The sequence below is a fragment of the Diuraphis noxia genome, unplaced genomic scaffold (assembly GCF_037042655.1).
Source record: "Diuraphis noxia isolate RWA-SAM2 unplaced genomic scaffold, SU_Dnox_SAM2 contig0004, whole genome shotgun sequence".
Lineage (NCBI taxonomy): Eukaryota > Metazoa > Arthropoda > Insecta > Hemiptera > Aphididae > Diuraphis > Diuraphis noxia.
The window spans coordinates 18,648,711-18,662,622 of record NW_028301714.1 but is presented as its reverse complement, the minus strand read 5'-3'; the positions used below and the strand labels follow the sequence as shown (position 1 = coordinate 18,662,622).

The 13,912-nt window shown below is 35.0% G+C and overlaps 1 protein-coding gene across 1 annotated transcript in view; it reads right to left on the bottom strand.

The window, feature by feature from the left end:
- Nucleotides 1–2,758: 2,758 nt before the first annotated feature.
- fend (forked end) overlaps nt 2,759–13,912 on the bottom strand; it is a 119,941-nt gene continuing 108,787 nt past the window's right edge. The window contains exons 6-7 of the mRNA XM_089226660.1: nt 6,509–7,001; nt 2,759–3,860 (exon numbers count right to left, since the gene is read on the bottom strand). Of these exons, the coding sequence (XP_089082786.1) occupies nt 3,775–3,860; nt 6,509–7,001 (579 nt within the window). The 3' untranslated portion in view covers nt 2,759–3,774. The remainder of the gene's footprint in view (nt 3,861–6,508; nt 7,002–13,912) is intronic.

Genomic DNA, 13,912 nt, shown 5'->3' with positions numbered 1-13,912 from the left:
CATTAACTACGTCAAGATATAATATTATTGTAATATACAAAAATTCTGGATGCAATCTTATAACAAACGTTGTTATGCGGTCCAGCTAAACGTTATCTTGCATAAGGTATCATACTGTATAACGTTATTATGAGGTTTAGAGCCAATTAAGATTTCTATCACGTTATGGCCCGTTCGCCGAGGGGAGCTTACATCGGTTGAGTCGTCGCCGAACTCGCCTAAACTATATGATATAAAACTACTGCGGCAATTGTCGGGTTTGCAACGAAATGAAAAACAAAATAAAAAATATCGGAAATTAAAACGAGGGGTGGTCGATCGAACGAGGGGCAATTAAATAATATGATAATATTAAGTATAAGTTATTCATAATTGTCGAAACTAATTGTTAACAAAGTTTCCTTTAAATAATAATAATAATAAAAAAGTATTCATTATAAATTATTATTATTAATAATAATGTATATTAGTATTATTTATTTATTTATATTTAAATAATAAAAATGATTTATTAATAGGTATTAGGCATATATATATATGATTATATGAATGCTGGGCCCCACTGAGGAAACTCGTTTAAGAGCCTATAGATGATATATTTACAAATATTATTCCGTATCGTTTGTATACCTACACAGATAACGTGACTATTACAGTGAACATTATAGATAAAACAAAATAGAGATAGATAAAAGTAAGAGTTTGTATTAATATTTTTTATCTTCCAGTAAGCTTGTGATAGCTATTGCAGCAGGTGGGGGGTTTGATATAGAATTGATATTAAATCGATATATTAACGTTCGACTTTCGACACTATAGTATATATACGTCGCAGTAATATGTTACTTTAACAATAAGTGCATTAAAATAATTCCGTCCGACTCCATCGTCGGCGGAGTCTCTCCTGCACATAATATTATGATAATATGACGTATAAGAGACGTTTTTATTTTCTCTCTCGTTTCCTCAGTTTACCGTTAAAAAACACACACACACACACACACACACACACACACACACACACACACACACACACACACACACACACACACACACACACACACACACACACACACACACACACACACACACACACACACACATATGTATACATAAAACACTGACGCGTTCTCAGCAATGAATCATCTTCCCGAGTGTGTATACATATTATGCCGCGTATGTGAAATAATATATTATAATTAATTGGATAATGGCGCGGACGGCGGCAACGACGTAGATGTACCAACACAACAGCGGTATCCTTAGTATACATATATATATATATATATATCTGTGTGTGTGTGTATATAACGATATTATGATACGAACTCGCCGTAAAAAAACCGTAGCCGCACAGAATCAGCCGCTGCGCTTTACGTGATGATAATATTATTATTATAATGCAACTGTGAGGGACAAACACGGCGATAGATAATAGCACCCGCGGTGAAGGAGAAAAATAGATTTCATGCTCGGAGCGTACTTATAGGGTGGGGGGGAGGGGCTATGGACGGAGAGAAGTATGGGAATCGCTTTTATAGAAACAATTAATGTACGCGTATAGTTTTAGTTGGTTTGACATACAAGTCCAGAACACTTTAGATCTCTTTGTGTTCGTCATCCTTCCGTTCTGCAATACAGTTTACAGGTAATTATACTTTTAGAGTTACGATTGTTGCTGTAAAAAGATACTTATTTATCAATTATTGTCCGCATAGTTTTACTGTACATCATCATACATAATTTTATGTGTATAGAATTACAATTAATTGCGTTAAATTAAAAATCACGTATAAAAACCTAGAATTTGGCACGTCAGCGCAGATTGAGTTTTCCACGACGTCTACCTATTTTGTCTGTAACGAAAATAATATTATTATAATCTTGTTAGTATACCATATTTTTTCTTCTCCTATTTACCAAATCGTATTTATCACGATATGTCTTGATAATGATTAAGAAATTTAATATTATTCGCTTTAAGAAAATTTACATTCACGTTAATTATAATATCGTGCTGCTGCAGGATAGAAGGCGGGAAATTGGAGAACCGTACACCGCCAGAACTATACATCATCACATGCAGAATATTCCTCATCTGAAAACCTTTACTTCGACGACGACGGCGATGTGAGCGACGACTCGCTTTGTTTGTGGTGAAGATGACACATCGAGATACGTTTTTTAGTCTCGCGGGAGCTTACACGGTGGAGGCCGGAAACGAAATTTGATTTGACGTGTAAACTCCGCGGATTTTTTTTCTCTAACGCGACATTTTATCCGATCGACGTATACGCATACAGTGTAAGCTCTTCTAAAAATCGGTAGGATTCAATGCAGATAACAACGTCATCGCGATTGAAAGAAAAAAAAGAATCCTAATTTCTAAAAATAAAAACGTCACAGTGCTTTAGTTTTTGATTGAACGCCCACGAATAATGTAAACCATGTCCTATGTGTGTGTGTGTGTGTGTGTGTGTGTGTGTGTGTCGAATATAGCTGCTACCGCGATGTTTCGACAACGATTATTTAATATTTTATTTGCCATTTTCGCGTAATAATAATAATAACACGTACCACGTACCTTCATCGGTACCGCATTTATAAGCTGTTGTATAGGCAACGATGTTATATAATTGGCTTTTTGAGCGTGGTTTTCCTTTTTGTTTTGATAAATTTAATAATAATACAGACTTCTCGTCGGCGGTTGAAGAAGGGCTAAAATAGTAAAATATACATAATTATTTACACAGTAATATTTGTATTTATGATTTTTATTCAATTATTCGCTTAACACATAGTATCAACTTACATCGATCATAATAATAATAATTAATAATAATACAATATGCCACTGCTATGTACAATAATATTACATAATAATAATAATAATATTGATGATAATATATTATGATATTTTAAGTCAAACAACGATATATTTTAAAATAAAAAAAGCGTATTATCGTTAAAAATCGGTGGCAATAAAAATTAGCACATATAATATAACTAAGAGCAAAATAAAATTAAAAAATAAATTCACAAGGTTATTTTATGTGAAATAAATTTACATTTTGTTTTGGTTAAATTGATGATGGAAACCGTAAAAGTAAGTCGAAACATATTACCCAAAAATAGTACGCCCGATATAAAATAATAATAATAATAAATTTATATTACATTATTATATTATATTATAAAGCGATTCAATAATGAGTTGACATAATTCTTATTTTTTATTAAAATGTAATGTATTATATTATATATTATTCACATGACTAGATAACGTGCAGTATAACACGAGACGTCGCGCGTCGTATACCGAATAAAAACAGACGAATTTGATTTATTTTAACTTTGATGGTTTCCTTTTTGTTTAATTTTTTTTTTCTTACAATTTATTATTATTATATCATAAATGTGTGGAATTTACGCATCTCGATTCTCGATAAATAATAATTATATAATAGTTATCGTATGTACACTGCATAATTATAGGATAAAATATACAACGAGATTTTCATATATTTATATATTATATACAACACAAACATTTATACAAAACAAAATAGATTAAGGGGACAAAAACATTGGTTAGGACTCCGGTGAAACGAAACGATATAACACCTAGGTATATCATAAATATATATATATCGGCAGAGCCGGGACAACGACGGCCGCGGCGTATGAAGACTGTACGCGCGACACACAATAATGTTACAATATAATATATTATAATACCTAATCAATAAATATTATATGAATATTATAATATATTTAATGCCGGACGTGCGTCACGGTCGGTTGTTCCTGTTGCGATGCGGCGTCCTCGTCGAGCAGTTGATGGGACCTCCGACAACGACCTGCAAACAAATACGACAAGCGAATAAGTTACCGTGTACGACTAAATATAATTATTAAATCGTATTAGATAGGGGTTGGGGAAAAAACACTGCACGTAATTTAAAACGATTTGAGTACAGCAAAGCCACTTCGAGCCCGCCACCTCACACACACTCCGCAATGTCTTTCTTTTTTAATAAAATACGTATTCAGATTCTAATATTTGGAATTTTCAATTATAGGTATAAGTAGTAAGTATTATATACATAACGACCAAGTTCTCAAATACTCAACATTTTTTATGCACTCTAAAAATGGTTTTACAAAATTATAAAATATAGATTTAGAATTCGTTTTACTATTTATTATAAATAGATTGATATTACCTATAATTATTATGATTTTCAAATCAAAATCTTTCCAAATCATTATTATTGAACTGGATCAAAAATGGAATGGAACAAAAAGTTAACTAACTTACTATAAAACTACTCATTCAATATTTAATTTAGACACATCAACATTTTCAAAACAGCCTTATAATAAACAATTTTCAGGAAAAAAATTTGATTTTCATTATATAAAACGAGTTTATGTTAAAGTATAAGAAAAAATAAAGTACTTTTTCTGAATATGTTTAACTATTAAGTATATATCTTTAAAAATTCCACAAATGAGAATTTGAATAAATGTATTACAAGAGGAAACTAGAAGTTGAGCACACATGGTGAATCACGCTCCATCATAGGAGACTACAAGCAGCTGCGTGCTCAATCGAGCGATTATTATGATGATGAAACGATGTCATCGATCGATTGATGCGAAAAAAACACAAAAACCAAGTTAATTGGTCGCCCAACTCATAATATATTTCCTACATATCATATACTGGTCATTGTTGAAATCGATACCGTTGTTAGTTTTCGTTTCAATGGCATCATTTAATTTATTATTTTTTTTTTTGAGCTCACAAAACTTTAAACAGACAACTCAGATTTTGAGAATCACATACCAAATTATTCGGGCTAAATGCCAAAATATAGTGCCACACACTACAGGATTTGGAACACGCAAATATATATATATAGCTAGTATGCGGTTCAATAATATTACCGAAAGCGATCGAACCCAACGCGTTATATTATTTCGGAAGAGATTATCCGACGAAATAATATTATACACTCGCGTTCGTTAATCGAAGTCATCTACGGTGAAATCGTTACGTCCTACGAGATACGACCCGAGAAATCGTTTTCGGACGCGCATTTGACCCACACACACTAACCCGTGCGCGGTTATATACACGTATAAATACATATATATAGGTCCTGTAATAATACACTATCCGTTTTCACGTCGATTCGTTAAACGATAAGTGCGGAGTATAATTAATACGCGCCGCGCTCGTTTTAATCAGTTTTAATTAAATGCCGCAACTGTTTGTAGTGAATAATATTATGCCACGCTAATGACCGATGGGAGGTAGCGGGCCCTCCCTAGACGTCTTCGTCCTCGGCACACGTATAATAATTAGACGACAACCCTCTTTCGCCACCGTCGAGTAATTGAACCGGAAAACCCCCACACACAGTTTTCGAGTCAATCGAAGTCCACACGTCTACCCTTATATGTGGGACGGGTATAGAGGTGGGTCCATATGGCTGGTCAGGTGCATATAAGTGGGCGCATGTATATATAATCATTATGCACATAGAGGCTTTAAACGTATATTAATATGTGAGCGAAATGGTGCAAAGTCGGACTACGAATACACGAAATGGAAACCATATGGACTATCATTGTGCGCCCTAAGGTTCATTGCGAACGAATTCAATATTTTTTTTATATATAATTTTTTTATTATACAATCTGCAAATATAATATTTTACAATAAGTATAAGTGCTGTAAGGATAGAAATAGGTCTTATAAGAATTAAATGAAATAAAATAAGAGGGACTGATGACTTGAGTGAAGAGTCCATCCAGCGATGGGACTTCTTGCGAATCCAATTTAATAGGAAAATCGTGCGCAAGGAAGAGTTGTGTAATTATGTGCGAAATTTAACAATAAATATAACGTACATGTTGTTTATCATATAACCTCATCATCTATTTATCAGATATAATTTGTAAAAATAGAATAATATAATTACTATTGAATTTATTCATAACTTTTACGCATTTTTCATTTATTCATTTGAATTTAATATAGTAAGTAGATATTAATAGCATGTCTGGAATTTTAAGATCTCAAAATCAAATTTACGAATAGTTCAACGTGAACATAGTTCAGAAAGTTTATGAAATTCAAAACCGAGTAAACTTCGTTAGAAGTTCAGATCTGTTTTCAGAAATCGTATACCTCTATAAATTTGATCAGTGTGCGATAGACAAAGTATAATGGGTTTGTTTTGCAGGTACAAAATGATGATGGCTCACTAAAGCAATTTGGTTGCGAATCCAAAACTTTGGTGTTACCACAGTATAAGAGATTTGACGATAAATCGTCGGAAATGGCTTGGGAAATCGTTTGAATATTCTTTTTTTTTTATTTAAAACTGCCACGGCCAATCTCTAACGAAAAATAACAACTCAAACGGTGACGAATAATTATATGTTATTAAAACTACGTAAAACGAAGAATACCATCAAACTATTATTGACTTACCCAAATATTTAGAAAAATCCAGTGGTCGGGGTGTGTAGTCCAACAGTGGTGGACACTCGGCGTCGTCGTGATGTACCACTTTGTGGAGCGCGGGCGATGCTCCACCGGTGCTGCGGTAGGCCAGGACGAGGGCCAGCAACAGGAACACGGCCACTCCGGCTCCGGCTGCAGCCAACAGCTGCCACTCTGCGTGCCCTAGCCCAGCGGCCACGGCAACAGGCGCCGATAGCTCGGCCGTCACGTCCTCCTCTCCGGCCATCACGGCCACAGTGTCCACTCCGGCCGCCGCCACAACAGCCGCCGCGTCTTCGTCTTCGTCTGAACCGCCGTCGTCGCTCCAACGGTCCGAAGTAGCCATCTCCGCCACCGCAGCAGCCGCCGTCGTGACTTCCACCGCAGCGGCAGTCGAGTGCACAGCGCTCCTGGTGTCCAACAGTAGCGTAGGGCTGGTGGACATTTTCACAGACTCATCGGCTCCACCCAACAGAGACACCTGTAACAGGACGTATGGAGATAGAGGTTAGTATGTTTTTATGGTTTTTGCGGGTGTCAAATGCGCGCTGCGCTTATCAAACTATACAAAAATTATAAATATATATAATATGCACCATGTCGTTTTTTTTTTGTCGTATAGTCATATTATACATAGGTGTAGTCACATAATATTATTATTATAAATGCACTGGGTGAATCGCCAAGCATTCACTCAAATCGAATATTTCATTTCATTTTATTACATATTTAGGTACATTACGCGTTTACTCAACTTGTGGATTTTGGAATTTAAATCACAATTAATAAGGAAAAAAGATGCTTGTATCGTCACATAAAACTATTTAAATATATTAGACACTCAAATTACTTAAAAATAATATGATCTTTATGTATAAACTATAAATAATTACAAATTTATACCATCGGAATTGGAATAAATGTATTATTAAATGATAAACAATGGAGGGTTACATGCAAGGTAAATAACTCTGCCTGTATAATATATATATATGTGTGTGATGTGTGTGTGTGTAAAGTTTTAAATCGATTACAACGCACAAACATACGATTGAATAGATGATTTTCCAGGACAACAAGGATAGCATTTTTTTTTAATTAACGGATTTAACGTTCCACCATTAGTGCCATCCTGTCGCGTCAAAGCTCTATACTTCACATACGAATATTTATTAACAATGTTATTTCGTATACGGAATTCGTTTTGCCGAGTTTTAAAAAAATAATTTCGATTAATACGATTTTACCACTGTTTGTTTGGATTTTTTTATTTAAATTCTCGCATCATTATAATTACCACAGAAAATAATTTGTGTTCAGCATTATTACTTTTTTTTTTTAACAAAAATTGAGTGCTTTGTTATTGGGGACGTTTGTGTGGCTTTAACGATCGGGTGTGATCAAGCTAAATAGATTAAAAACGAGTATTTAAAAATGTTATAACGTATACGCAAGCACACTCCTTTTGAAGATTTCGAACTAAAGTTTTGAACAATATAAAGAGAGTTCTAAAAAAATATAAATCCCATTTTCTTTTGAATAACGACCACGCGTACTCATATATTTATTTATTCGCAGTGAAGAATAATGCACGATGAGTGTAGTAATGGAAAATATTAGAGTCCCACCGAGTCGCTGTTATACACACACACACTTATTATAATATATAAAATTTGATATACGTATACACAGTGCATTCTTAAATGGCCGTTATAGATGTCGGAAAGTCGTAAAAACGTTATTATATGCTTAAATATTTTTCTACCCTATAAAATGCTAATAATAATAAAATGGCGTCTAAAAAACGGGGTTCAGCGAAGACTTAAGTTGTGTACGTAGCCGAACACCGAAACGGGAAAATATTTCGACGGGACGCAAAGACGGTCACAATCCGAAAGCCAGCAATTTTCAACCGTCTAGAACTTATTATGCGTATATTATTATTTAACATTGTGTCTATCATCATTCCACCCTACAAAACGGCAAGCGCCATATCGGCTACTGCTGCAGGCTTCACAAAACGCATTCCTACCGATTCGTTACTCTTGTAGCAGAATCAGTATATACCTACTCATAAATTACAGAACAAAAATATTATATGATGAAAATATCTGTCTACATTTGTACAATATAGATTAACGCTGCAGGGCCGTAACGGGTGGGGTATATTTGTGGGGTTCATACCCCCTCCTCTTACTACATGGAAAATATATAAATCTATATATGTGATTATTATGATAACCTCCATACCATATTAAATTCCTGTCTATCGTCACTCTATAAACGAGTATGAGAGGATGTATTCCCTGATGATGGTAAATCAATATAATAATATATGAATAAAGACGAGAGCCATGATATACGCCGTCGAAGATGACGCGATTAGTTTTGATATAAATATATTGGTAGTCGTATTAACCACGGATATTTAAGCAATTACTTCAAATAGCATTCGATGTTTTTGTATTCTAGACGATAGTACGTGAGGTTAAGTACCACACGAATTATACGATTCGCTGTGAGATCGGTCAGACATTTTTAAAACATTTCATTTTTTTAATTTTTCGTCATGTTGTATATCGATACCTGCAGCGAACGTCACGCACGAGAGCAGCCGGCCAACCGTCGTTTTATACAGTCCGAAGTTATTATTCGTACTTCGGGGAGGTCACTCAAGGATAGGCGCGCTCGTCTTCGATCGCTCATTTGCCGGACGTTCGTCGGAAACACGATGATAATAATAAATATACATCACATGATGGGAAATCCTATAGCGCGGCCATGTTTCCAGGTTGTGAGAAAAAAAACCATTGGACAACGAAGAATTCGTTATAATTAATACGGTTCAGGGTCTTAATACAAAACATAAATTGCTTGTTAGGAAAAAAAAAACAAAATAAAAAATTTTTAAACGATTTTAATTTAATTAACACGGTTCGCGTGTTTTCTGAGCACGGATGTTAATTATAATTGTCTATTCTTTTTGTGTTTTAATGTGTTCCGGCGCTCAGAATATATGCGGAGGCTCGTCTTCCAAAATGATTTGTCATTCCGTACGCCTTCTTTTAATTACTGACAGCAAGTGGAGCAACAAAAATAAAAAACTATATAATATAATACATTTCATCTTATTCTCTAGGCGTAGGTACATGTTGCGTGCATTGTGGTTGGATGAGAAGTTAGAAGAACAATACCTCATAGTTTGAACACAATGACCACGACCGTATTATATTTCTATTCATCGCGAAATGCGTTTTGCGATTTCAACATTGGCTATCATTATATAATTATTTGCATTTTCACAGACGCTGAAATAGCTGCTATATATTAATATGCACATGTGTGCATGTACACCATCAGACCATCATTTTTTTTTTTTTTTTTTTTTTTTAGAACCTACGCGGCGGCAATAACAAAAATCTATAGTAAAATATAATTTATCATCATCTGCGATTTATTGCGATTATAACTACATACTGTACAACGGCTGTACTGTTTTATATCTGATCGTAAAAACACGTGAAATAGCTAATATTATATCCAAGTGGGTTGAAAAATACGACGAAAACCCGACAATATAGAGGCGGGCCTGTAGGTATACGACATGAATTTACATTAAAAATGATTGCGAATAACGTCCCGGAAACGATTCGTACAACGTTTCGTACACACACTGCAGATGGAGGATGTGCACGCGCCCTAAGTAATTACTCGATTAAAAGCATATACGATACTCTTATAAGAGCGTTTGTTTAATTTTCAACATGCACTCCTTATGAAAAGTTACGCTAATTCAGTAACAATTAGCATAAATGTGTGTGTATTTCGAGTGAAATTTACCCGAATTATCAGAGGGTAAAAATTAATGCCCACGTTTATCTCATTCCCACGCTTGCACAAACAAGAAGGTACGAAAACTAGCACGGAATATATTTATTCACTGAAACTAATAAAAAATAACATTAACGTGTAGTTCGCGTTTTCATATTGCAGAATCTTTTGTCTTCGTTGTATATAACCTAATAACTTACTTAACGAATAAACCACGGTGACAGCTACAGTAACGTTCGATTTGTATAAATTGCTAAAATTAAATGTATTAACTCTCGCTATTTGTCAGAAAGGCATAAAAAAAATGTAAGACAAGACTCGAGTTGGCGACTGTGACCAGTAGACAGCGAGCGTAATAATATTTCAACACAATAAAATGAAAAATTCCCGAAAATGAAAAGAGAAATTGAAAAAGTTTTTGGAGACTAAAATTCCACTTTTATAATACTTCTTAATGATATTTATAACGGAGTTATAGGGTTGTCAAAAGAACGAAGAGTTTCCAATTTTACGAGCCATTTAACGTCCTTTTCCCGGCATAGTTTTTTCTGTTTTTTTTTCTACCGTTGGAAATCCGTTAATACGTCACCCCGAGGGCCAGAAGTTAATAACAAAGAGAAAGTGAAAAAAAAGTGACACCGTGGTGGATTTTTATACTGCTGCAGTGGGAAAAATGTTGGAAGTAGCCGAGTGGAAAAATGAGAGATTCTCCGCCGGTGGTTGGACGCCGTCGTGTCAATGGATGCGGGGGTGAGTATAGAGGATAGAATAAATGATCGAAAATCCCGACGAATCAGGAAACACACTTAAGCCGGACCCAATTTCAGAGCTGCAAAACCAATGGCAAATCGATATACTCGGGATCTTTAAGCTTTTAGAGGTTTGAAATTGTTTCCGTGTACGATCAGCGGGATAGATATACACACATCCCTGCATACACATATATATATAATACATATACTGCACACACACACACTCCTATATATATATATATGAAAATGGCGTGTAAAAAGAAAGAAAAAAACAGTTGACCCAAATCGTTTAGCTATTTAAATTTTTATATAGAATTCGATTAGGATAGATATACTCGTACATTATACATAACAATACGCGTACATATACTTATCGAATATGGTTTACGAGAATATAATATCGTTACTACCTATATATAGTCGCGAGTAGTGTGCATCATGAGCGGTAAGATATGTAATAGTTTATAGGTACCTATACGTATTACGTATATATATTTTATGATATAAAAATTATAATATATACTCGTATATAGTATTATAGTGAACAGAAAATTGTTTTCTTTCTTCGTAACTTTTAAACCAAGGATTCCAAACCTTTTTTACTTGACGGCACAGTTGATCAATTTAAAAATGTTTATGGCACGCTTAAATAAATAAACAATAATGAATATAAATAATGTCATAATAATATACTGTTTTTATTAAATGATACAAATTTATATTTGCATATGTAGCACACACAATAAGACAAATATACTACACGGCACACCCAAATAATTTCGCGGCATACTTTTGCGACGCGGCACGACGGTTGGGAATCCCTGGTTTAAACTATCATCATAGTAATATCTGCTCACAAAATAAGCGATTAGATATACCTTAGGTTCATAAAACCAGCTTATATTATATATTGGACCTTTATAACGCGTCCAATATAATATATATATACATATTATATGAATATATATTCATAGATAAATCTACATAATACGTACAAGAACGTGAGATAATATATGATGTGCGATGTATAATTACAGTTACTGAGCGACTTTAAGCTATGTATGAAGAGACGGCGATTGGTGCCGAGTCGACGGGGTGTCCAAGTTTTGGAAAATTAATATCACGAGCTCGATTTCAGACATATTCGGTTGGGAGGGTTGTTAAAAACCAGCAGGAGGCCAATTTCGAACTTTTAACTACCTACTCGACGGGTTTATTTCACTATAGAGTGTACAGTAGTTATTAGTTATTAGGTACCATTATTCGATCTCCGAACGAATTGGTTTCCAAATCTATATATATAAGTATATAAATATATTTTTATTTCTTGTTACCGTTTATATATAATTGGACGAAGGTCATCATTTTAATTAATTTATGATTACGTGGTTACACGAGAACAATATAAATTATAGGTCATAATCATAACAATATACTATTGCAGAGTTGTTCTCATTCTTATAATCAATTTATTTATCAAATGCTGCACATATTACACAGCAGTAAAATATATTCCCAAGTTATACTTATCGAGTCATATAAATTTTGGGCATATAAGACCTATTCATAAAAAAAAACCACATATTTTTCTCATAAACATATATAAAATAGATGTTAACGACGATCCCGCTGCAACACCTCAGTGATATGGTGTCGTTTATAGACGAGTGGATGGGAAGGAAAAGCCACCCCTCGACGAGAAAAACGACGCGATACAATTCTCCTCCCTCCTCACCGAAACATGGTAATCGCCCGACATAGTCTTGCGGGGGGAAAGGACATAATATATAAATATAGTGTGTACGTATAGTGTTACACCACATTTATATATATATATATAACCTATTTTAAAACAAGTGACCGTGCGGTGCGGCGTGGCCATTACGAAGGACCCGATGGGCGGTACCGGAAGTCACGTGTAACCGCGGTGCAGTGTAATAATGAGTATTATACGTCACGCAGAGTGGTAGGCCGCAATAATAATATGGTCGGTGCAGCCCGCCGCCGAGTGCAGTTTGTATTTTATATGCATCCCTAAAATTACCCGAAAAGGACGTCGTTGCACGAGCGTAATGCGCATTCGATAATAAGAACATATACGAATATATTATGACATTAGGTAATATTTTTATTGTTATTGGTTCGCGCATCCGATAATGAAGTATAGGTTTCACCTGCCCGAGACCGCACTACCTACCTATATTCATCACGGGCATATACAACAATCGCCGGCGGGTTTTCGACGATCGGATGGTTGGGTAAGGGGACGCCCAGTGTCCGGACACCAACCACCCCCCTCAACTACTGACGACCACGAAAACACATTCCACACACGATCCGTTTTTGAACAATTTTTTTTTAACGAGTCAATATTAAATAGGTACCTAACCTTCTTCAGCTGACCAATGGTTTGCATCCGGTCCGAACGAATCGTTGTGTATTTACCGTATGGCGGCGACCCTATACATAATAAATACGAACCCCCAAGCCATAATTAAATTACAAGTTGGACCCTTGTAATAGGTATTTGCGTCGCCGTGTCCAGCTAAATAATCGCACAGAAGCGGGGTCGGAATGTTGCTCACCGATCGGTCATGGGATGAGACCTTGGAAATTATCGGTGTGTTGAGGCTGCGCAGAGGGATTTTCCCGGAGAGGTGTTGATAAACCTATAGGTACTTAATATATTATATAGATAGGTATCAGGCCGCTGGTTATATTTTAACACGGTTACCGTTGGCCCGGTACCAAGGGTTATTTACGTCGGATTCGCAAACGTTAAACGAAAAATAAAATACTTAACGTCGTT